Source organism: Bos grunniens, chromosome 13 (assembly GCF_055505025.1).
Source record: "Bos grunniens cultivar Pamir isolate PY7600 chromosome 13, Bosgru_T2T1.0, whole genome shotgun sequence".
In the NCBI taxonomy this organism is placed as follows: domain Eukaryota; kingdom Metazoa; phylum Chordata; class Mammalia; order Artiodactyla; family Bovidae; genus Bos; species Bos grunniens.
The window spans coordinates 71,115,585-71,142,070 of record NC_141177.1 but is presented as its reverse complement, the minus strand read 5'-3'; the positions used below and the strand labels follow the sequence as shown (position 1 = coordinate 71,142,070).

At 42.6% G+C, this 26,486-nt stretch overlaps 1 protein-coding gene across 6 annotated transcripts in view; it reads left to right on the top strand.

Annotated features, from left to right (window-relative positions):
* Positions 1 to 260: 260 nt before the first annotated feature.
* LOC147361195 (uncharacterized) overlaps positions 261 to 26,486 on the top strand; it is a 77,020-nt gene continuing 50,794 nt past the window's right edge. For 3 of the 6 annotated variants that reach the window (XR_015139878.1, XM_086334895.1, XM_086334896.1), the window contains exon 1: positions 261 to 7,088. Coding sequence is in view for 2 of the 6 variants with exons in the window: in XM_086334895.1 (XP_086191021.1) it covers positions 6,710 to 7,088 (379 nt within the window). In the remaining 4 variants the exon portion in view is untranslated. The remainder of the gene's footprint in view (positions 7,089 to 26,486) is intronic. The other 3 variants (XR_015139881.1, XR_015139880.1, XR_015139879.1) reach the window with 1 other exon arrangement.

Here is a 26,486-nt window from a genome sequence, read left to right as displayed (position 1 = left end):
TGGGTTCTTTACTGTCTGAACCATTCTGCCTTGTATCAGATTCCAAGTTATTTTCAAAGGAGGGTTGACCTTCTTAATTTTTCTTCCCTTCTGCCTTCAGCCAAGCTGACTTCCCTCCACAGATATTTATTAAGCTCACAGTCATTGACAGGAACCATCTCAGACTGGCTTCACCACGTATAAGGTGGCCATGTTGAATGAATTACTTTCCTTCACTGTCCATGGTTGGTTTATCTATTAAGAGGAGGATAATAGTCATATCTTGTTTGATGTTGGCAGGATTAAGTGGCTTCCTACAGGTTGTGAACCAGTGAAGTGAAGTTGCTCAGTCATTTCTGACTCTTTGTGACCCCATGGACTGTAACCTACCAGGCTCCTCCATCCATGGAATTTTCCAGGCAAGAGTACTGGAGTGGGTTGCCATTTCCTTCTCCGGGGGATTTTCCCCACCCAGGGATCGAACCCAGGTCTCCCACATTGCAGGCAGACGTTTTACCTTCTGAGCTACCAAGTGCTTAGAATCTGTGATTTGCACATAGTAAGAGGTAGACAACAGCAATGGTCGCTGTTATTACTGCACATGACAGTAACGGTGGTCGGAGCTCAGTGGACAAAACTGACATGGTTCCTGTCTTCACGGGGCTCACAGCCCAGGGCTTGAAGGCGTGTGCTCAGCCCAGGACCACTGCTGATTGTGATGATGAAAGACTCTTGTTTCACTGGGTGCATCAAATAGGCCAGTCCTGGGAAGGATAATGTGATCTGACCATTGCATTTCTTGCACTTGCATGAACACTCAAAGCTTTTCTGCCCATCTTGTCTCCCTTTCACCCTGCCTTAGAATTTACTGTTTCTTCTACCTAAAAACTAAATGGTAGCACATATTCATGTAGCTGTTACCACGTGCCAGGCATTGTTCTGACTTACACACATCAACATATTTAAGTCTCATGTCAGCCCTATGGGGTAAGTACTGTTGTTATACTGAGCCACAGAGAGGTCAGATAACTTGCCCAGGGTCACACAGTAGTGAAATGGCAGACAAAGTAGGGTTTGATTCCAGAAAGTCTCTTAAACCCCAGGCTGTGCAGAACATTGGGCTCCCGCCCCCATCACAGCACTGGGTCCTTTCCTGTCACTCAAGCATATTTCTTCAGAAAACCTTCTCTGTCAAATATAAACCAGCATAATCTCTCATGTTGTCATATTTCTTTTTCTTTAACATCTTTAAGATGTTAAAAAAATACATTATTTTTTACATATTTGTGGATCCATATACATTGTATGGCATTTTTTTTACAAGTTTTAAAATTTTATGTAAATAATGTCATACATATATATCATTCTGCAACTTGGGTTTTTGCTCAATAATGTTTCTGAAATTTGTAAACATTGAAGATATGCTTCTAGGTCATTTATTTGAATTAACAGAAGTGTAATCCATTTTATGACTGCTGCTGCTGCTGCTAAGTTGCTTCTGTCATGTCCGACTCTGTGCAACCCCATAGACGGCAGCCCATCAGGCTCCCCTGTCCCTGGGATTCTCCAGGCAAGAACACTGGAGTGGGTTGCCATTTCCTTCTCCAATGCATGAAAGTGAAAAGTGAAACTGAAGCCGCTCAGTCGTATCCAACTCTTAGCGACCTCATGGACTGCAGCCTACCAGGCTCCTCCGTGCATGGGATTTTCCAGGCAAGAGTACTGGAGTGGGGTGCCATTGTCTTCTCGCATTCATACCTATAATTCACCTACTCTCTTTTTGATGGACATTTAAATTGCTTCTGATGTTTTTCTGCTATAAACAATATTGGAATGAACAGTCTTGGGCATGTGTCCTTGGAGACATGGGAGAAAGCATCTGTATAAAAAATTCTGTACTCAGAAGGGTCATGGGTCTTGAAAATATTGAACTTTACTAGATGTTGCCACGTTTCTATCTGAGGGAGATGCTAGCAGTTCATTCCCCCAACAGCAATTTATGAGACTTTCTTTTTCTCCATGTCAAACAATCTGATTTTGTTCTGAGAAGATCACTCTAGTGATGAGTAAAAAGTGAGCTGGGTGAGGGTAGGAAGGTGTGCACGGGGGTCCAGACACACGGAGAGCTAAGAACCGGGACAGTCAAGTTTTCTCGCTCCAAACTGGCGGTGGAGAACTTCCTGCATGATCCTCTGCTGTCTGTTCCCGTTTTCCCTTTTATCATTGGGCTGGCAAGGACAGAATTATCTGCTTGTCAAGTGTTATCAATCAAATATCAAATTGTGTGGGCAACTGAACCGCTCTTCTTTGTAGAAAATTATTATTTGTTTTTTATTTAACAAAACTCAAGGCTGAGAGGGTGCTCCGTTGTGCCCTTCTGTGGTTTTAGCGCTTTCTCGGCTTTGGCTCAGCCCCGGCTTGTTTATCATGCATGTGTTGTAGTGCAAATGTGGAACAAATGAAGCCGAGATATCAAATTAATACTGTGATCTGTTTTTCTGTTTTGTTGCCATAACAATCTGTGGCTCTTGAAGCAAAGAGAAAATTAGAATTGTATTAAAGGTGTTTACACCATGTACACTCCATCCTGCCTTATTATTTATTGCTATAATAAGTGTATTTAACATTTTGCTTAAGGAGGGCTCTTTTCTACTTCCTTTTGCCTTGTGGTTTTTCTGCTTGTCCTTCTAACCTGGCTGTGCTTTTGACCTTGATATTTCCTGTAGTTCTGAGCAGAAAGGATGCTTCATGACCTCATGATTCCTTGTATTTATTCCTCCCCTTCCCGCCCCCATTTCCCCCCAATCCTGGGAGCTCCTTTTAGTCAGGAGTCTTGGTTAGAAACAAAACAGGACTTGGAGTATGTTTTCCTCCTTTGTTTGCCTCATTCTTTCCTTCTAAACCTGAATTGGAGGTTCAGCATCCTTTGGGAGAGATGAGGAGAAGCTGGGGTGGAAGAAAGGAGAATCAGAGCAATTTATGCCTCGGAAGAAGTGCAGTGGAAATCAACATGGCACATGGAGGCCCAGGATGCGGGTCCCCTATCTCCCTCCATTCCACTCTATTCCCATGGTCAAGCGCTCAGCTCCCCAGAGCCCTCTTTGACAGGCGACCTTACTCTGCCAACCATCACAAGCTGCAATCCAGTGGGACACAGTGTGGCTGAAATGATGGGGCTGAGGTGATGGGAGCCCCTTCCCCCACTAACTAGATCAGTTTACCTGCATAGGTAAATTGGGACCATCCAGTGTCATAAGCTCTTCGAAAGCTCTTTGATGCTATTCCTGCTCCATTTATCAGTCTACAATTCCTAGATAATGCTGGGCACACACAAGGAGCTCAAGAAGAGCTTCATCCCCTGATTGTTTGGGTTATTGGTGAGGGAAGATGTGTGTAAAGATGTTTGAGTTATGCCCACTTCAGGGCATCTGTGGCTCCAGAGGCAATAGAATGAAAAGGAATATTGCTTTTCTTAAAAAAATTAATATATTTTTGGCTGTGCTGGGTCTTCACTGCTGTGTGAGCGCTTTCTCTGGTTTTGGCAGCAGGGGCTACGCTCTAGTTGCAGCGTGCAGGCTTCTCATTGCGGGGGCTTCTCTTGTTGCAGAACACAGGCTATAGACAAGGGCTTCAGCGGCTGTGGCACACAGGCTTAGTTGCCCCACAGCATGTGGGTTGTTCTCGGACCAGGCCTGGAACCTGTGTCTGCTGCCTTAGAAACTGGATTCCTAACTGTGGCCCACCAGGGCAATCCTGGAAAGGTACATTTCTGACCCTTCTTGGAAGAGTCCTCCGGGTGACCTGTGTCTGCTTTCTTCTGTGGGGAGGAATGTGGGCAGAGAGGGGACATGGGTCCCCTCCGCCTGGTGACTCTCTGTACAAAAAGGTCAGAGCCAAAGAGGCCCTGTTGTCCTTTACTGCCCAGGGGCCCTTGAATCAGGTCTCAAGCCCAGGGCATGATGAAGACCCTTTCTTGTGTGAGTCTCTTTTTGAGACTCAAACCAAGGGTGGTCCCTGGTTATGTCAGTAATACAGGCAAAGAAAGCCCACTAGGGCCAAGAAAAAAAATCAACCTTTCTCTCAAGGCCAAAGTTTTTTTCTTAGATTCTTGCACATGGGCCCACACTTGAGGACACAAACAAACTTTTTTTTTTTCTGGCCAAGGCACATGGCAGGCAGGGTCTTAGTTCCCTATCCGGGATGAAACCGGTACCCCCCTGCAATAGAAGCGCAGAGTCCTAACCACTGGACCACCTGGGAATTCCAACACACATACTCCTAAAAAGAAAGGATAAAGAGGGCAAAATTGGGTTTGCAGTCCGGGTTAGCATGTGAGTGGTCATAGTGTCATCACACAGGAGGCGGCTGCTTGACTATGGCAACTGGGATCTGGAGGGAGGAGGGTGAAATGGAAGGAATATTAAGCAGGCTGGCGAAGGGAAGATGCAGGGAGTGACAGGAGGGTCTGCGATGGTTGGGCAAGCTTGGTTCTGGGTGCATCTTTGAAAAAAGCACGTCCTGTCAGGTTTCCTGTCTCTTTCTTCAGAGCCCCCTTTTTTTTGCCTGGATGCCCATCCCAAGTCTTAGGGCAGAGGTTCCTCTAAAAGTAGGGTTGTGGTGGGCAAAATCAGACAGGAGGTACGGCCCAGTCATCCTCAAGCACCAACTCTTTGCATTTATGAATAACCTGTTAAAAATGTTCCTCTATAGTCACCTTCTCTCAGTCATGTCTGAGAAGGCTGAGTAAACACAGTAAATTCTTGTGTATCAGTGGATTTAAATTGCTTAGACAGTGCCACATCCGCTACTTCAATCAGCATTTCTGACCATAAGGGTTACTACTGTAGTGTGATTATTTTTCTGTTGTGCCCTTAACTCAGGTATAGGGATGTGAAGTAACTCGTCCAGGTTCACCCAAAGAGGAAATGCATGACTTCAGAGCACTCTGCGATTCTGCTTGCTTCAACGAGCACAGTGTGTATGTGTGAGACGAGGGAGCAGTGGAACTTTGCTTTTATTTGGTTGAATTCCCTTGTGTCTACATGGTCTGAATGTCAGTGGCTGAAACAGGTACAAGGGAGCAGGCTGCAGCAACAGTGCAGAAATGTGCACTTCCTAACTTACGTGGGACATGACAGTTTTGTTTGTTCCAAATAAATACTTTGCAGTATCCTGCAGATAAAATGTGCCTGTTATCCTTGCTTTAAAAACCTTCACAGAATGCGTGCATTTCTGTTTGTGTGGGAAGATGTATTGTGAAATATTAACATAATCTTTCTCCTCACAAAGACACACATGCAATTGTTACCCCATGGTACTACACTCAATGAGGATAACAGAAAACAGGTCTTTCCCAAAATAGAATTGCCAGACTTAGCAAATAAACAAACAGGACACACAGTTCAATCTGATTCAGATAAATGACAAATACTTTTTAGTATATTCTATGCAGCATCTGTGGAAAATTCTGAAAGAGATGGGAATACCAGACCACCTGACCTGCCTCTTGAGAAATCTATATGCATGTCAGGAAGCAACAGTTAGAACTGGACATGGAACAACAGAATGGTTCCAAATAGGAAAAGGAGTACGTCAAGGCTGTACACTGTCACCCTGCTTCTTTAACTTATATGCAGAGTACATCATGCGAAATGCCAGACTGAATGAAGCACAAGCTGGAATCAAGATTGCTGGGAAAAATATCAGTAACCTCAGATACGCAGATGACACCACCCTTATGGCAGAAAGTGAAGAGGAACTAAAAAGCCTCTTGATCAAAGTGAAAGAGGAGAGTGAAAAAGTTGGCTTAAAGCTCAACATTGAAAAAACGAAGATCATGGCATCTGGTCCCATCACTTCATGGGAAATAGATGGGGAAACAGTGGAAACAGTGTCAGACTTTATTTTGGGGGGCTTCAAAATCACTGCAGATGGTGATTGCAGCCATGAAATTAAAAGACGCTTACTCCTTGGAAGGAAAGTTATGGCCAACCTAGATAGCATATTGAAAAGCAGAGACATTATTTTGCCAACAAAGGTCCGTCTAGTCAAGGCTATGGTTTTTCCAGTGGTCGTGTATGGATTTGAGAGTTGGACTGTGAAGAAGGCTGAGTGCCGAAGAATTGATGCTTTTGAACTGTGGTGTTGGAGAAGACTCTTGAGAGTCCCTTGGACTGCAAGGAGATCCAACCAGTCCATTCTAAAGGAGATCAGCCCTGGGTGTTATTTGGAAGGAATGATGCTAAAGCTGAAACTCCAGTACTTTGGCCACCTCATGCAAAGAGTTGACTCACTGGAAAAGACCCGGATGCTGGGAGGGATTTGGGGCAGGAGGAGAAGGGGACGACAGAGGATGAGATGGCTGGATGGCATCACCGACTCGATGGATGTGAGTCTGAGTGAACTCCAGGAGTTGGTGATGGGACAGGGAGGCCTGGCGCGCTGCGATTCATGGGGTCGCAAAGAGTCGGACACGACTGAGCGACTGTACTAACTTAACTATGCAACATATGGGATATACTTGTACTAATTGACATTTATCTGAAATTCAAATGCAATGGATGTCTTGTAATTTTCTCTGGCAACCTTATCCCAAAGAATGAAGTCAAACAACGAAAGTAACACGCTTGGCTTTTAAGTTTACAAACGGTGGCTTAGTGTAAAATAGAAACACCAGGAAGAGGAAAGCTCTGGGTTGAGGAAGGGATGGAAGCCAGGGAGGAAAGAGATAATGGTGACTGTAGCTATTTCCCGCACCTCTCTGTGTTCCACAGATAACTTCAGGGTTTGCAGGTACCCTGCGGTACCCAGAATCAGCCAGGACGCTGGAACGAGGACCCACGCAAGCTCCGCCCACTCCCACCCAACAGCCGTCCCAGAATGCCTTGTCCCAGAGACCGGATGTCCCCGGATTCCTCGCAGTCCCTCAGGCCGGAAGGAGGTGTTTGCTGTCTGTGGGGTTCACCCCAGGCCGCGGTGGACCTACGTCACCACAGGCGTTGTCAAGGGTCACGGGCGAGGTCAAGGACCGGCTGCTGAGAAGCAGCACCAGGACACTGCGGATGCCGGAGGAGGCTGCTGCGTGGAGTTCATGCCCGGCCTACCGCCAGGTAAGCTGCCACAGCCTGTCTTGACTGGCCAGAGTGGGGCAAACACAACGTGATATCTGCGTTTACCCAGAAAACCTGATGAGGTTCAAGTTGAAAACAAGGGCCATGTGAGAGGTGATGAGTGGGAAGGACAATAATGGGCCTTGCGCTCCGGAGGTCGTGGTCAGAGACGTTTGCGCAGCCTGTGGGGTTGCTGTGGGAACCACGCCAAGATGCCGAGGCCAGGACGCCTGGGGGCGGGGCGGTTTCAGCTCCACCTTATCAAGTGGTGAGGCTGCGGCCTGGTGACCCTGAGGCCTGGCCAAGCACGACTGGGAGGGAGCATATCTTCCCGCCCCCTGAATACAGGAGCGCACGCTTCCGTTGCCCTTGACAGTGGACTGTGCCCTCTGTAGCCACCAGGGAGCGTCTGGTGATCTGCCGTCCTTGCCCTCCTGATCTGGGCTTTTATCAGCTGTGCGTCTTTAGGTCATTAGGGAAACCCTGGAACCGAACTATTGGCGCCGTTTGTTGGCTGGCTGGCCTTAAATGAACACTCAACAACTGAAACTCATTTGCTTCCCTATAAAATGGAAACAATAATGCCCCCTTCCTTGGGTCCCTCTGAGGATTAAATGAGGTAATGAGCCAATATATTGCAACACGTGGCACATGGCTGGGACGCCCAAGGTCAGCTTTTTGGGCAGAAACGTTTTGTTGGGGTGCTGCCCGCCCTGACCACATCCTTGCTCTTGCTCCTTCTCCTCTCCGGCTCCGCCTGCCATCCATCCTATTAAGATCATCTCCCAGAGAAGGACCATTCAGGCTTCCTGGTGGAACTGATATTGTGTAACCTCTTCCCGAATTGTTGCCTTTTCGGCTTTTATTAAATTGTGGAGTGCAAGGCTTCAGGTTCTAAATGGAGTTTGTTAGGGAGGAAGTGTTTGGACCAAGGAACCCTTTCCTGCTGTGGGGAAAGGGGGCGGATCAGAGCAGATGGCAGGTGCAGCCTGAGAGGAGCAGGATGGTGCAGTGCTGGGCACTGGTCTGGGCCTGTTCCCAGCACACGGTGATGCTCTTGTGTCTCCAGCAGTTGGCCAGGAGATGCCTGGGTGCTAGGAGCCGGCCGGCAAAATTACAAGCTCACGACCCTGTGGTCTTTCAGCGTCACACTGCCACAGATGTCTATTCTTGGCTGGGGTGATTAGCCTCAAAGTGGAAAGTTGGCAGGAAGAGAATGTGGCCTTCCTGCAGCGAGGGACTTGATGATGTATATTTGGGACAGTTTTCAGCTGCCAGAGAGGAAAGGCAGCTAATCAGATGAGCTCATCCTACCTGGAGATTTCAGCTGGTCCAGGCGAGGATAGAATCATAGCTCCAGGTCGGATGATTCCTTGTACTGATTTTGATGCAGCCATTTTGACATAGGCATGGCAAAAAGGAAAAAAAGGCCCCCCACCCCCACCCCCGACACTGTTGAACCTTAACCCATCTTGAACCTCTTCCTTGCTCCTGAGTAAAGTTCAGGGGTGCAGTTAAGCCAAGGATGCAGTGAGGGTGTGAAAGGGGTAGGATGAGGGTTTTGAGCATGTTTTTTTTTATTGCAGTATAGTTGCTTCACAACGCTGTGGCAGAAACACTGCAGAGCAAAGTGAGTCAGCCATGTGTATTTCTATATTCTTTCCCTTTTGGGTTTCCCTCCCATCTAGGACACCACAGTCTATTAAGTAGAGTTCCCTGTGCTATACAGCATGTTCCCATCAGTTGTCTATTTTATTCTTAGTAGGGGTCCTTAACCCCTAGGATCTGATGCCTGATGATCTGAGGTGAAACTGATGTAATAAAGTGCACAGAAACTGTAAAGTGCTTGAATCATCTGAAAACCACACCCACCTCCAATCCATGGAAAAACTGTCTTCCACGAAACCCGCCCCTGGTGCCAAAAAAGTTGGGGACCACTGATCTATACAATATTTCTAGATTTCCACATGGATGCGTTAGTATATGATACTTGTTTTTCTCTTTCTGACTTCACTCTGTATGACACTCTCTGGATTCGTCCACGTCTCTACAAATGACCCAGGTTTGTTCCTTTTTATGGCTGCTTGCATGCGTGCTAAGTCATTTCAGTCATGTCTGACTCTGTGTGACCCTATGAACTGTAGCCTGCCAGGCTCCTCTGTCCATGGAATTCTCCAGGCAAGAATACTGAAGTGGGTTGCCATTGCCTCTTCCATTTTATGGCTGAGTAATATTCAACTGTGTATATGTACTATATCTTTTTAATCCACTCCTTTGGTAATGGACATTTAGGTTGCCTCCATGTCCTGGTTATTGTAAATAGTGCTGCTATGAACATTGAGGTGCATGTGTCTTTTTGAATTATGGTTTTCTTTGGTGAAGTCAAATGGGCCTTAGGAAGCATCACTACAAACAGAACTAGTGGAGATGATGGAATTCCCTAAAAGACGATGCTGTGAAAGTGCTACACTCAATATGCCAGAAAATTTGGAAAACTCAGCAGTGGCCACAGGACTGGAAAAGGTCAGTTTTCATTCCAATCCCAAGGAAAGGCAATGCCAAAGAATGTTCAGACTACCGCACAATTGCACTCATCTCAAACGCTAGCAAAGAAATGCTCCAAATTCTCCAAGCAAGGCTTCAAACAGGACGTGAACCAAGAACTTGCAGAAGTTCAAACTGGATTTAGAAAAGGCAGAGGAACCAGAGATCAAATTGCCAACATCCATTGGATCAGAGAAAAAGCAACAGAGTTCCAGAAAAACATCTACTTCTGCTTTATTGACTATGCCAAAGCCTTTGACTGTGTGGATCACAGTAAACTGTGGAACATTCTTCAGGAGATGGGAATACCAGACCACTTTACCAGCCTCCTGAGAAATCTGTATGCAGGTCAAGAAGCAACAGTTAGAACCAGACATGGAACAATGGACTGGTTCCAAATTGGGAAAGGAGTAAGTCAAGGCTGTATACTGTCCCACTGCTTATTTAATTTATATGCAAGTACATCACGCAAAATGCTGGACTGGATGAAGCACAAGCTGGAATCAAGATTGCAGGGAGAAATATCAATAACCTCAGACATGCAAATGACACCATGCTTATAGCAGAAAGCAAAGAACTAAAGAGCCTCTTGATTAAAGTGAAAGAGGAGAGTGAAAAAGCTGGCTTAAAACTCATCATTCAAAAAATGAAGATCATGGCATCCGGTCCCAATACTTCCTGGCAAATAGATGAGGAAACAATGGAAACAGTGAGAGACTTTATTTTCTTGGGCTCCAAAATCACTGCAGAGGGTGACTGCAGCCATGAAATTAAGATACTTGCTCCTTGGAAGAAAAGCTATGACAAACCTAGACAGCTGACAAAGGTCTGTATAATCAAAGCTATGGTTTTTCCAGCAGTCATGCATGGATGTGAGAGTTGGACCATAAAAAAGTTGAGCAAAGAATTGATGTTTTTGAACTGTGTGCTGTTGAAGGAGACTCTTGAGAGTCCCTTGGACTCCAAGGAGATCAAATCAGTCAATCCTAAAGAAAACCAGCCCTGAATATTCACTGGAAGAACTGGTGCTGAAGCTCCAATACTTTGGCCACCTGATGCAAAGAACTGACTCCATAGAAAAGACCCTGATGCTGGGAAAGATTGAAGGCAGGAGGGAAGGGGATGACAGAGGATGATATTGTTGGATGGCATCACCAACTCGATGGCTCAGGAAACTCAAATAGGGGCTCTATCAACCTAGAGGGGTGGGATGGGGAGGAGGATGGGCGGGGATATATTTATATATATATGTATACCTATGGCTGATTAATATTGAGGTTTGACAGAAAACAACAAAATTTTGTGAAGCGATATCCTTCACTTAAAACAATAAATTAATTAAAAAACAGTGGACATGAATTTGAGCAAGCTCTGGGAGTTGGTGATGGACAGGGAAGCCTGGTGTGCTGCAGTTCCCTGGGGTTGCAAAGAGTCGGACACGACTGAGCTGCTGGACTGAATTGAACTTTCCCTGGTATTTGCCCAGTGGAGAGATTGCTGAGTCACCTGGGAGTTCTAAGTTTAGGTTTTTAAGGAAGCTCCATGCTGTTTTCTATCTTGGGCTGTATCCAAGTAGCCATTTCAGTTGTAGGGTTTCATGGGTGTGGGTGGAGCTTGGCAGTCCCCTGGCCTGTGTGGAAGAGGAGCAAGGGAATCGCCTCCACCTGATCGAAATCCCAGACTTTGGTCATCAAGTGGGCAGAGGAGGAAGGTCACTGGGGCGCACGGGCTTTGGATGGAATGTTGCCTCAAGATGTTACATGCCAACTTTCCCAGAGTCCGAGTGCTGACCTCCTTTTGGGGATAGGAGAAATAAAGCCCCTGCATCTTATTAGGTGTTGATGAAAAAACGTTGCCTGCCATATTAGTAAACAAAAGATCCTGTGGCCTTTAAACTATCACACTGCAGCCACTCCCAGCAGTGCGCCCTGAGGAGACTCAGGATGAGAAAATACAGGACACTGGCCCCAGAGAGCTGAGGTGCACGTCAAAGGGGTGATTCTAGTAAGCCCATCCTCTTGCATCTTCCTATACGTAGAAAAGTGCTAACTTTCTTAATTTGAGGTATCTAACAGTAATCTTTTGATGTTCTGACTACCTGATCTTTGTTGCCAAAATTCTCACATATCCTGGCTCCCCCTTTTACCTCTTTGGAACAGTCCCTCAGAACTGTTTGAGAGGCTGTGTCTTGGACTTCCCAGGTGGCGCTAGTAGTAAGGAACCCTCCTGCCTATGCAGGAATCTTGGGTTCTATCCCTGGGTGGGGAAGGTCCCCTGGAGGAGGGCATGGTAACTCACTCTAGTATTCCTGCTTGGAGAATCCCATGGACAGAGGAAACTGGTGGACTACAGTCCATAGGGTTGCAAAGACTGCAGTGACTTAGCACGCAAGCATATGTGTCTTGGGCTTAAGTCCTCAGTTTTGTCTGCCAAATAAAACAACTCTGAACTTTTAGGCTGTGCGTTTTTTTCAGTTGACACAGGACAAGCCGCTTTCCTTCCTTCATTTTTCTTGCCTGTTTTATAATTAAGCTGTGTCAGGTTCTTAGTTGCAAATCTCAGGATCTTTCATTGCGATGCATAGACACTGGTGGTGGCGCACTGCTGGTAGTTTGTGGCACGTGACTCTGCCGCATGTGGGGTCTTAGTTCCCCGGCCAGGGATTGACGCCGTCTCTCTTGCACTGCAAGGAAGATTCTTAACCGCTGGGCCACCAGGGAAGTCCCTCCACCTTCCCTCCTTTTGATGCTCTTGTAAGGTGAGCCCAACCACCCCCCTAACTAGTGACCCCCCAGATTCATGTCTCCCACATCTGTTTCCAGCCCTGCCTCCTGAGATCAAGATCAGGAGAGATATGAACATGACATAAACCTACTTGATAACCCACAATCCCCTTCCAGGATTCCCTTCCTCCCTTCTTTCTCTGAATGTCACATTCAGTATTTTGCTGTGTTTGAAGTACCTCTAAACCTGTTTTCCCCTCCAGTCTGACTGCTCCTTCCTTCTCTGCTTACCTGAATTATTACATATCCTTGCATCTAGTCTTTTCCTCTTCAGGTCACTTCCCACATTGATCTTCTGATCTTCGCTGGTTGATTGGTTGTTTTTAACATTTGTGCACCTCAGTCCCTGTGGCAGAAATCTCAAAGTCCTTGGAATCAGATCAGATCAGATCAGTCGCTCAGTTGTGTCCGACTCTTTGCGACCTCATGAATAGCAGCATGCCAGGCCTCCCTGTCCATCACAAACTCCTGGAGTTCACTCAGACTCATGTCCATTGAGTCAGTGATGCTATCCCGCCATCTCATCCTCTGTCGTCCCCTTCTCCTCCTGCCCCCAGTCCCTTCCAGCATCAGAGTCTTTTCCAGTGAGTCAACTCTTCACATGAGGTGGCCAAAGTACTGGAGTTTCAGCTTTAGCATCATTCCTTCCAAAGAACACCCAGGGCTGATCTCCTTCAGAATGGACTGGTTGGATCTCCTTGCAGTCCAAGGGACTCTCAAGAGTCTTCTCCAACACCACAGTTCAAAAGCATCAATTCTTCAGCACTCAGCTTTCTTCACAGTCCAACTCTCACATCCATACATGACCACTGGAAAAACCATAGCCTTGACTAGACGGACCTTTGTTGGCAAAGTAATGCCTCTGCATTTGAATATGCTATCTAGGTTGGTCATAACTTTCCTTACAGAACTGCTAAAAATCTAATGTCAATCTCATTTCCAGTGCATCCACCGTCTTCAACTAAGCTGTACTCCAGTAGATCAGGCTGCTTACTGCTTCCCAGTCAGGCCCAGTGTTTGTTGCTATCGTTCTCCACTTCTCTGCTTGGTGACATGTGACATCCATGTGCATTTGAGGATTTCTGTCGATTTGGCTATGGATTCTCTCCTGAAACCACCACCATCATTAGAGATACTACTCCTTCTCCGCCTCTGGTTCCAGAGTCCTCATTTGCTCCTTGTTCAACACTTTGCATCAGTATCAGTTTAGTCGCTCAGTCGTGTCTGACTCTTTGCGACCCCACGGACTGCAGCACTCCAGGCCTCCCTGTCCATCACCAGCACCCGAAGCCTGCTCAAACTCATGTCTTATCGAGTTGGTGATGCCTTCCAACCATCTCAGCCTCTGTCGTCCCCTTCTCCTCCTGCCTTCAATTTTTCCCAGCATCAGAGTCTTTTCCAGTGAGTTAGTTCTTCACATCAGGTGGCCAAAGTATTGGAGCTTCCGCTTCAGCATCAGTCCTTTCAATATTCAGTCCTTCCAGTGTTCAGTCAGAATAATCAGGACTGATTTCCTTTAGGATTGACTGGTTTGATCTCCTTGGAGTCAAGGGACTCTCAAGAGTCTCCTGCAACACCACACAGTTCAAAAACATCAATTCTTTGCTCAGCTTTTTTTATGGTCCAAATCTCACATCCATGCATGACTGCTGGAAAAACCATAGCTTTGATTATACAGACCTTTGTCAGCAAAGTAAAGTCTCTGCTTTTTAAAATGCTGTCTAGGTTTGTCATAGTTTTTCTTTCAAGGAGCAAGTATCTTAATTTCATGGCTGCAGTCACCCTCTGCAGTGATTTTGGAGCCCAAGAAAATAAAGTCTCTCACTGTTTCCATTGTTTCCTCATCTATTTGCCAGGAAGTATTGGGACCGGATGCCATGATCTTCATTTTTTGAATGATGAGTTTTAAGCCAGCTTTTTCACTCTCCTCTTTCACTTTAATCAAGAGGCTCTTTAGTTCTTTGCTTTCTGCTATAAGCATGGTGTCATTTGCATGTCTGAGGTTATTGATATTTCTCCCTGCAATCTTGATTCCAGCTTGTGCTTCATCCAGTCCAGCGTTTTGCGTGATGTACTTGCATATAAATTAAATAAGCAGTGGGACAGTATACAGCCTTGACTTACTCCTTTCCCAATTTGGAACCAGTCCATTGTTCCATGTCTGGTTCTAACTGTTGCTTCTTGACCTGCATACAGATTTCTCAGGAGGCTGGTAAGGTGGTCTGGTATTCCCATCTCCTGAAGAATGTTCCACAGTTTACTGTGATCCACACAGTCAAAGGCTTTGGCATAGTCAATAAAGCAGAAGTAGATGTTTTTCTGGAACTCTGTTGCTTTTTCTCTGATCCAATGGATGTTGGCAATTTGATCTCTGGTTCCTCTGCCTTTTCTAAATCCAGCTTGAATATCTAGAAGTTCTTGGTTCATGTCCTGTTTGAAGCCTTGCTTGGAGAATTTGGAGCATTTCTTTGCTAGCATTTGTGCGGTAGTCTGAACATTCTTTGGCATTGCCTTTCCTTGGGATTGGAATGAAAACTGACCTTTTCCAGTCCTGTAGCCACTGCTGAATTTTCAGAATTTTCTGGCATATTGAGTGCAGCACTTTCACAGCATCATCTTTCAGGATTTGAAATAACTAGAATTCCATCACCTCCACTAGCTTTGTTGTAGTGATGCTTTCTAAGGCCCACTTGACTTCTCATTCCAAGATGTCTGGCTTTAGGCGACTGATCACACCATTGTGATTATCTGGGTCTTGAAGATCTTTTTTGTATCATTCTTCTGTATATTCTTGCCACCTCTTCTCAATATCTTCTGCTTCTGTTAGGTTCATACCATTTATGTCCTTTATTGTGCCTATCTTTGCATGAAATGTTCCCTTGCTGCTGCTGCTGCTGCTAAGTCGCTTCAGTCGTGTCCGACTCTGTGTGACCCCACAGATGGCAGCCCACCAGGCTCCTCCGTCCCTGGGATTCTCCAGGCAAGAACACTGGAGTGGGTTGCCATTTCCTTCTCCAATACATGAAAGTGAAGTCACTCAGTCGTGTCTGACTCTTAGCGACCCCATGGACTGCAGCCCACCAGGCTCCTCCATCCATGGGATTTTCCAGGCAAGAGTACTGGAGTGGGGTGCCATTGCCTTCTCCAGAAATGTTCCCTTGGTATCTCTTAGTTTTCTTGAAAAGATCTCTAGTCTTTCCCATTCTGTTGTTTCCCTCTATTTCTTTACACTGATTGCTGAGGAAGGCTTTCTTATCTCTCTTTGTTATTCTTTGGAACTCTGCATTCAGATGGATATATCTTTTCTTTTCCTTTTCCTTTTGCTTCTCTTCTTTTCTCAGCTATTTGTAAGACCTCCTCAGAAAACCATTTTGCCTTTTTGCATTTCTTCTTCTTGGGGGTGCTTTTGATCGCTGCTTGCTGCTGCTAAGTCGCTTCAGTCGTGTCCGACTCTGTGTGACCCCAGAGACGGCAGCCCACCAGGCTCCCCCTTCCCTGGGATTCTCCAGGCAAGAACACTGGAGTGGATTGCCATTTCCCTGTCCAATGCATGAAAGTGAAAAGTGAAAGTGAAGTCGCTCAGTCGTGTCCGACTCTTTGCGACCCCATGGACTGCAGCCCAGCAGGCTCCTCCGTCCATTACTACCTCTTGTATAATGTTAGGAACCTCTGTCCATATTTCTTTAGGTACTCTATCTATCAGATCTAATCCCTTGAATCTATTTGTCACTTCCACTGTATAATTGTAAGGGATTTGATTTAGGTCATACCTGAATGGTCCAGTGGTTTTCCCTACTTCCTTCAATTTAAGTCTGAATTTAGCAATAAGGAGTTCATGATCTGAGCCTCAGTCGGCTCCTGGTCTTGTTTTTGCTGACTATATAGAGCTTCTCCATCTTTGGCTGTCAAGAATATAATCAGTCTGATTTCAATATTGACCATCTGGTGATGTCCAGGTGTAGAGTTGTCTCTTGTGTTGTTGAAAAAGGGTGTTTGCTATGACCAGTGCTTTCTCTTGGCAAAACTCTGTTACATACTGTGTCACTTTACATATGGTGTCATAATTATATACCCCTGTCTCTAACTAGTTGGTAGTCTTCCCATGGAGAGACAAGAGCCCTGAAAGGACTTGATTGTCTACCAGTATTTCTCACACTGTAGAACACTGATTCTTTGGATGTCAGTCGACATTATATAGTGCTTATATTACTAGTGCTGCTATAAATTTTGAGTTGGCCAAAAATTTTGGTCAGGATGTTCCTTAACCTCTTATGGGAAAACCTGAATGAACTTTTTGGCCAGTTGTATACTTTGCATGTAGGTATGTATTTTTATTATCCGTTTTACAGATGAAGAAACTAATAGCTAATAAGTGGGAGAGCTAATTAGGATTCAAGTGCAGCCAGTATTGTTCCAAAGGCCACGCACTTAACCCGACATGATTTGAACCTATGACATCACACTATGCTGTCCCTCAGGTTAATAGATATTATATTGATACAGAGCTTTAAGAATGAATGCCCTATTTCATAAGCATTAGGTTAAGCAAAGTTAAATAGGTGGCTCTTTGCTTCTTGGAGCTTTTTGTATAAATTTTACTACACATTTTGGATTTTCCAAGAGGAGGCTATTTATTGTGTGTTCTCAGTTACATCAACTCTTTGTGACACCATGGGCTGGAGCCCCCAGGCTCCTCTGTCCATGGAATTTTCCAGGCAGAAATACTGGAGTGGGTTGCCATTTCCTCCTCGGGGGATCTTCCCAACCCAGGATAGAACCCTGGGTCTCCTGCCTTGGCAGGTAGATTCTTTACTGAGTCACCTGGGAAGTTAACAGCATTTCTCACACCTTCTTGGCTACCAAACCCTATTTTTTTTTTCCTGTAAATTATCTCGCAGCTTAATGTCTGTAGAATGTAATTTGGAAAACATTGCTTTAGATCAGGGTTTTCAAATTCCTGTACACTGTAACATCATAAATTATCTAAATTTTAAACTGTTGACTCTTGTATTTATGTGTGTGAATATTATATATTTATATTTATCACATTCTTTTTTTCCCTCAGTTTTACTGAGATATAATTGACATACCCCACAATATAAGTTTTGGAGTAGGAAATGGCAACCCGGAGCCTGATGGACTACAGTCCATGGGATCGCAAGGAGCTGGACATGACTGAGTGACTCAACACACACTGTATAAGTTTAAGTTATATAACATAGTGGTTCAACTTCCATGCATTGTGAAATGATTACTGTAGTAATGTTAATTAGCATCTATCATGTTATACAGGTACAATAAAAAGAGGCAGCAAAAATGTTTTTCTCATTGTGATGGGAACTCTTAGGATTTAGTCTCTTAATAATTTTCATTTATTCTGTGTGACTATGTTAACTGTGGTCATCATGTTGTATATTACATCCTTCATACTTATCTTTCTTATAACTGGAATTTTATACCTTCTGACTGTCATCATCTTCTCCCACCTCTGGTAGCCACAGATCTGATCTCTTTTATGAGTGGTGTTTTGTTTTTTCCTCTAAAGGGAGATGATATAGTATGTGTCTTTGTCTGAATTATTTCACTTAGCAAAATGCTTCAAGGTCCATCCATGTTGTTGGAAATGGCAGGATTTCTTCATTTTTTTAATGGCTGAATGATACTCCATGGTGTGTGTGTGTGTGTGCGCGTGTGCGCGTGTATTACAACCTCTTCATCCATTCAGCTGTTGATGTTTCCATGTCTTTTTGTTGTAAATAATGCTGCTATGGACATAGTGGTGTAGATATAATTTTGAATTAGTGTTTTCATTTCCTTTGCATATATTCCTTGAGGTGAAATTGCTGGATCATATAGTAATTCTGTTTTTAATTTTTTTAGTATTCTCTATACTGTTTTTCACAGTGGTTGTAAAGTTTACAGTGTGCAAGGACTCCCTTTTTGTCTCAGCTCTTCATCAACCATTTCTTTCTTTTTTTTTAATGGCCATTCTAACAGGCAGGAGGTGTTACCTGTCTCAGTGTGGTTTTGATTTGTGTTTCTCTGTTGACTAATGATGTGCGTTTTTTTCATGTGCCTGTTGACTGTTCATATATTGGATTTTCAAAATTGTCTGTTCAGGTCTTTTACCCTTTTTAAAAAGTTGGATTATTGGTTTTTGTGTTATGGAATTGTAGATGTTTGTGTATTTTGGATATTAACCCCTTAATTAGATGTATGGTTCACAAATATTTTTTCCCATTTGTAGTTGTCTTTTCATTTTGTGGATGGTTTCTTTTGCTGTGCAGAGCCTTTCAGTTTGATGTAGTCCATGTTATTTAGTTGCTCAGTCGTGTCCGACTCTGCTATCCCGTGGACTGCAGCACGCCAGACTTCACTGACCTTCACCAGCTCCTGAAGCTTGCTCAAACTCATGTCCAGTGAGTCAGTGATGCCATCCAATCATCTTATCCTCTGTCATTCCCTTTACCTCCTGCCTTCAGTCTTTCCCAGCATCAGGGTCTTTTCTAATGATATAGTCCATAGTCCCACTTATTTATTTTTGATTTTATTCCTTGTGTTTTAGGTGTCATATCTAAAAAATTGTGACCTATGGGTCCATGTTCTGTGTCAAGGAGCTTTCCCCCTATGTTTTTTTCTAGGAGTTTCATGGTTTCAGGTCTTACTTTTAGGTCTTTAATCCATTTTGAGTTAATTTTGTGTATGGTGTAAGATGGGGCTTCCAAGGTGGCTAATGGTAAAGAACCCGCCTGCCAATGCAGGAGACATAAAGCAGTTTGATTCCTGGGTTGGAAAAATCCCCTGGAGAAGGAAATGGCAACACACTCCAGTATTCTTGCCTGGAGAATCCCATAGACAGAGGAGCCTGGCAGGATACAGTCCATGGGGTCCCAAAGAGTCAGGCATGACTGAAGCGACTTCGCATGCATGGTATAAGATAGGGGTCTAGTTTCACTTTTATTAAACTGGAATATAATTGCTTTACAATGTTGTGTTGGTCTCTGCTGTAGAGTGAAGTGAATCAGCTATAGGTGTACGTATAGAACCTCCCTCCTCCCCCTCCTCCCCATTTCTGTGTCATCTCAGAGCGTCAAGCCGTGCTCCCTCTGCTGTACAGCAAGTTCCCACTATCTGTCTGTTTTATGCATGGTGGTGTATACATGTCTATCCTAATCTCCCAATTTCCCCCACTGTCCCCTCCCCACACTGGGTCCACATATCCAGTCTCTATGTTTGTGTCTCTGCAGGTAGGTTCATCTGTACCATTCCTTTAGATTCCACATATATGCATTAATAGATGATACTTGTTTTTCTCTAACTTCACTCTAGGTCCATCCACATCTCTACAAATAACACAGTTAAGTTTCTTCTTCTTTGAGATTTATTTATTTTTGGCTGCACTGGCTCTTCATTGCTGTGCTCGGGCTTTCTCTAGTTGAGGTGAGAGGGAGCTACTCTTCATAGTGTTGCTTGGGCTTCTCATTGTGGTGGCTTCTCTTGTGGCGGAGCACAGGCTCTAGGCATGCACGCTTCAGTACTTGCATCTCTTGGGCTCTAGAGACTGGGCTTGGAAGATGTGGCACATGGGCTTAGTTGCCCCAAACACATGTGAAATCTTCCTGGACCAGGGATTGAACCCGTGTCCCCTGCACTGGACCACCAGGACCACTGGACCACCAGGGAGGTCCTGCGTTCCTTTTTATGGCTGAGTAACTTTCCACTGTTTATATGTACCACATCTTCTGTGTCCATTCATCTATTGATGAACAGTTATGTTGCTTCCATATTCTGGCTATTGTAAATAGTGCCGCAGTGAACAATGGGGTACATGTGTCTTTTTGAGTTATGGTTCTCTCAGGGTATGTGCCCAGGAGTGGGATTGCTGGGTTATATGGTAGTTCTATTTTTAGTTTTTAAAGGAACCTCCATATTGTTCTCCATAGTGAGTGAAAATCACTCAGTCGCGTCCAACTCTTTGCGACCTCATGGACTATACAGTCCATAGAATTCTCCAGGCCAGAATACTGGAGTGGGTAGCCTTTCCCTTCTCCAGGGAATCTTTCCCAACCCAGGGATTGAACCCAGATCTCCCACATTGCGGGTGGATTCTTTACCAGCTGAACCACAAGGGAAGCCCGAGAATACTGGAGTGGGTAGCCTATCCCTTCTCCAGCAGATTTTCCTGACCCAGGAATTGAACCGAGGTTTCCTGCATTGCACGTGGATTCTTTGCCAACTGAGCTATCGGGGAAGCCCATTCTCCAAGGCTCTCTGATGCCCCTCCAGAGTTCTCCATAGTGGCTGTATCAATTTACAGTCTCACCAGCAATGCAGGAGGGTTCCCTTTTCACACTTTCTTCAGCATTTATTGTTTTTTGTGATGATGGCCATTTTGACAGGTGTGAGGTAATGTCTTATTGTAGTTTTGATTTGCATTTCTCTTAATAATTAATGATATTGGGCATCTTTTCACGTGCCTGTTGGTCATCTGTAGGTCTTCTTTGGACGTCTCTTTAGGTCTTGGGCCCATTTTTTGATTGGGTTGTTTGTTTTGATATTTAGCTGCATGAGCTATTTTGTTTGTTGTCTCATTTGCAAATATTTTTTCCCATTCTTAAGGTTGACTTTTTATTTTGTTTATCGTTTCTTTTGTCATGTAGAAGCTTTTAAATTTAATTAGGTCCTGTTTATTTTTATTTTCATTACCCTAGGAGGTGGGTCAAAAAAGATCTTGCTATGATTTGTGTCAAAGAGTGTTTTTCCTATGTTTTTCCCTAAGAATTTTATGGTGTCCAGTCTTACATTTAGGTCTTTAATTCATTTTGAGCTTATTTTTGTGTGTGGTATTTTAGATAGCGTTCTATTTTTATTCTTTTACATGTAGCTGTCCAGTTTTTTCAGCACCACTTATTGAAGAGATTGTCTTTACTCTATTGTATATTCTTGCCTCCTTAATCATAGATTAGTTGACCATCTCTGTGTGGGTTTATCTCTTTGCTTTCTATCCTGTTCCATTGGCCTGTATTTCTGGTGTTTCTGGGGTGTGTGTGTATGTGTGTGTGTGTGCACGCGTGCACATGCGTGTGTGTGTGCCAGTACCATACTGTAGCTTTGTAGTATAGTCTGAAGTCAGGGAGCCTGGTTACTCTAGCTCTGTTTTTCTTTCTCAAGATTGCACTGGCTGTTTGGGGATTGCACTGGCTGTTCGGGGTCTTCTGTGTTTCCCTACAAATTGTAAAAATGTTTGTTCTAATTCTGTGAAAAGTGCCATTGGTAATTTGATAGGGATCGCATTGAATCTGTAGGTTGCTATGGGTAGTATAGTCATTTTAACAATGTTAATTCTTTCAGTCCAAGAACATGGTATATCTTTCCATATGTTTGCGTCCATGTGTTTGATTTCTTTCATTAGCATTTTGTAGTTTTCTGAGGTCTTTTGCATTCTTAGGTAGGTTTATTTCTAGGCATTTAATTCTTTTTGTTGCAATGCCAAATGGGATTGTTACCTTAATTTCTCTAATCTTGTGTTGGTTGTTAGTGGATGGAAATGTAAGGTGCATTAATTTAGTGTCCTTTGGAACTACAGCAAATTCATCGATTAGGTCTGGTAGTTTTCCGGCGGCATCTTTAGGATTTTCTTTGTGTGGTATCATGTCGTCTGCAAACAGCGATAGTTTCACTACTACTTTTCCAATTTGTGTTCCTTTTATGTCTGTTTCTTCTCTCGTTGCCGTGGCTAAGACTTCCAATACTATGTTGAATAAGAGTGGTGAGACATCTTGTTCCTAATTTTAGAGGAAGTACTTTCAGTTTTTCACCATCGAGAATGAATGTTTGCTGTGGGTTTGTCATATTGGCTTTTATTATGTTGAGGTAGGTTCCCTCTATGCCTACTTTCTGGATTTTTTTTTTTTTAATCATAAATGGGCATTCAATTTTGTCAAAAGCTTTTTCTGCATCTATTGAAATGTTCATGTGGTTTTGATTCTTCAATTTGTTAATATGGTGTGTCACATTGGTTAATTTTGCATGTATTGAACAACCAGTGCATCCCTGGGATAAATTCCAGTTCATCATGGTATATGATCCTTTTAATGTATTGTTGGATTCTGTTTGCTAGTATTTTGCTGAGAATTTTTGCATTTATGTTCATCAGTGTATTCTGTGATTTTGTGTGTGTGTGTGTGTGATATATTTGTCTGGTTTTGATATCAGGGTAATGGTTGCCTTGTAGAATGAGTTTGGGAGTGTTCCTCCCCCTGCAATTTTTGGGAAGAGTTTGAGAAGAATAGGTGTTAGCTCTTTGCTAAATGTTGATGGAATTCACTTGTGAAGTTCTCTGGCCCTGGACTTTCTTTGTTGGAAGATCTTTAATTACAGTTTCAATTTCACTACTTATGATTGGTCTGTTTATATTTTCTGTACCTCCCTGGTTCAGTCTTGGAAGGTTGTACCTTTCTAAGAATTTGTCCATTTCTTCCAGGATGTCCATTTTATTTGCATATAGTTGATACAGTAGTCTCATTTTTTTTGTAGTTAATTTATTTGGCTGCATTGGGTCTTAGTTGTGGCACTCAGGATCTTTGTTGCTTCATGCAGGATCTTTTGTTGTGGCTTGCGGGCTCTCTAGTTGTGGTGTGTGGGCTTAGTTGCCCCACGGCATAACGGATATTAGTTTCCCGACCAGGGGTTGAACCCGTGTCCCCTTCACTGCAAGGTGGATTCTTAACCACTGGACCACCTAGGAAGTTTTTGTTGTAGTCTCTTAAATGATCTTTGTATTTCTGTGATGTCAGTTGTAATTTCTTCTTTTTCGTTTCTAATTTTATTTATTCGAATCCTCTCCTCTTTTTTTTTTTCTTTTTGAATCTGGCTAAAGGTTTATCAATTTTATTTTCTTCTCAAATAACAAAGTTTTAGTTTTATTGATCTTTTCTATTGTTTTCTTCATTTCTATTTCACTTATTTCTGCTCTGATCTTATGATTTCTTTCCTTCTAATAACTTTTTTTTTGGTTCTTTCCCTGTTTGGTTTAGGTGTATGGCTTGACTGTTTATTTGAGATTTTTCTTGTTTCTTTAGGTGAGATTGAATTGCTATAAACTTGCTTCTTAGAACTGCTTTTACTGTGTCCCACAGGTTCTGGGTCATCATGTTTTTGTTGTAATTTGTTTCTGTGTATTTTTTTTATTCCCTCTTTGATTTCTTCAGTGATCTCATGGTTATTTAGTAGTGTATTATTTAGCCTCCATTTGTTTGTGTTTTTTTTAATATAGTTTTTTTATTTTTTGCATGTAGTTGATTTCTAATCTCATAGTATTGTGGTTGGGAAAGATGACTGATGTGATTTCAGAGTTCTTAAATTTACCAAGGCTTTGATTTTTGACTCAAGATGTGATCCACCCCGGAGAATGTTCCATGTACACTTGAAAAGAAGGTGTATTCTGTCACTCTTGGGTGGCATGTCCTATAAATATCAGTTAAGTCTAGCTTGTCTGCTGCATCATGTTTTCCTATTTATTTTCTGTTTGGATGATCTGTCCATTGGTGTAAGTGGCATGTTAAAGACCCCATTATTATTGTGGTAGAGTTGATTTCCTGTTGTATGGTTGTTAGCATTTGCCTTGTATTGAGGTGCTCCTATGTTGGGTGCATACATATATATTATTATATATATTATACATATATACATATATATTATATATATACATATATATTATATATAATATATATATTATATATCTTCTTCTTGGATTGATCCCTTGGTCATTATGTAGTGATTTTCCTTGTCTCTTGTAATAGTCTTTATATAATACCTGTTTTATCTGATTATGAATATTGCTGTTCCAACTTTCTTTTGATTTCCATTTGCACAAGATATCTTTTATCGTCCTCTATCAGTCTCTTTGTGTCTCTGGGTCTGAAGTGGTCTCCTATAGACAGCATATATATGGGTCTTGTTTTTGTCTCTACATGTATTTATATGTGAATATCCAATTTTCCCAGCACCTTTTATTGAAGAGACTGTATTTTCTCCATTGAGTGTTCTTGGCTCCCTTGTCAAATATTAGTTGACTGTATATGGTTGGATTTATTTTGGACTCTTGATTTTGTTCAGTTAGTCTATTTTTCTGTTTATATGCAGTACTGTACTGCTTTGATTACTGTAGATTTATAGTATAGCTTGGAATCAGAAAGTGTGGTGCCTCCTGTTTTGTTTTTGTTTCTTATGATAGCTTTAGTATTTAGAGTCATTTTAATTACATATAAATTTTAGAATTATTTTTTCTACTTCTCTTAAAAAAATACCATTAAAATGTTGATAAGAGATTACATTGACTTAATTGATGGCTTTTGGTGGTTTTGACATTTTAACAGTATTAATCTTTGCAATCCAGGGGCATGAGATACATGTCCATTTATTTGTGTCATCTTTGATTTCTTTCCTCAGTGTCTTGTGATTTTTGGATTTTTAGATCTTTCATCTCATTTTTAAAGTTTATTCCTACATATTTTATTGTTTCTGATGCTATTGTAATTATTTCTTTTATAGATAATTCATTGTTTATAGAAATGCTATACGATTTTTGCATGTTAATTTTGTATCCTGAAGTTTTACTGAATTTGTTAATTAGATATATATATATATATTTTTTGGTGGAATCTTTAGGATTTTCCAGATATAAAATTATGTTGTCTGCAGATAGTCTCACTCCTTTTCCCCCGCACTTTTGAGGCCTTGCATTTCTTTGTCTTGCCTAGTTACTCTGGCAAGGGCTTCTAGCACTGTGCTGAGCATAGGAGCAGTAGAGGTGGGAACCCTCGTGTTTCTACTCGTGTTTCTATTTTTAGAGGCAAATCTTCCGCTTCCCACCACTGATGTGATGTTAGCTGTGATGTAATCATATATGGCGTTTATTATGTTGAGGTACGTTTCTATTTCTAATTTATTAATTTTTTTTAATCACGAATGTATGTTTAATTTTGTTAGATGCTTTTTCTTCATTTATTGAGATGATAATATGATTTTTTTTTTCTTTCCAGTAAGGCAGTGGCACCCCACTCCAGTACTGTTGCCCAGAAAAGCCCATAGATGGAGGAGCCTGGTAGGCTGCAGTCCATGGGGTCGCACAGAGTTGGACACGACTGAAGCGACTTAGTAGTAGTAGTAGTAGTAATGTCACTTCAACTCATGTATTTGAACCATGCTTTCAGGTATAAATCCCTCTTGATCATGTGTTAATATGTTATTGAGACTTTTTGTGTCTGTATTCATGAAGGATATTGATGTGGTAGTGTCCTTTCTGGCTTTGTAAAATGGATTTAGAAGTGTCCTCTTTAGTTTTTTGGAGTAGTTTGAGAAGGATTGGCTGAAGCCTTTTTTAAATGTCTGGTATAATTCACCAGTGAAGCCATCTGGTTCTGGACTTCACTTCACTGGGATAGTTTTGATTTCTGATTCAATCTCCTTATTAGTAATTGGCCTAGTCAGAGTTTCTATTTCTTCCTGAATCAAGCTCCTAGTTTATATGCTTATAAGAATTTTTCTGTTTCTTCTAGGTTGGTCAGTTAGCTGTTGTATATTTGTTCATACTAGCCTCTTACGATTGCTTGCATTTTTATGGTATTATTTTTAGTATTTCCTTTTTCACTTATAATTTTCCTGAGTTGGGTCCTCCTTTTTTCCCTAACTGGTCTAGTTAAAAGTTTGTTGATTTTGTTTGTCTTTTCAAAGAACTAATTCTTGATTTAGTTAATGTTTTCTATTGTTTTCCTGTTATTTCACTTGTTTCTGCTCCAGTCTTACTTCCTTCCTTTTGCTAATTTTTGGCTCAGTTTGTCCTTTTTCTGGTTCCTTAAAGCATAGAGTTAGGTTGTTTATTTGGGATCTTACTTCTTAAAATAGGCATTTTGCTGTGAACTTCTATTTTAGAACTGCTTTTGCTGCATCCCATATGTTTTGGTATGTTGTGTTTCCATTTTTAAGATACTTTTACCATGTAATTTCTTCTTTATTCTATTGGTTGTTTAGAAGAATGTTACTTAATTTGCATGTTTTTGTGAAATTTTCA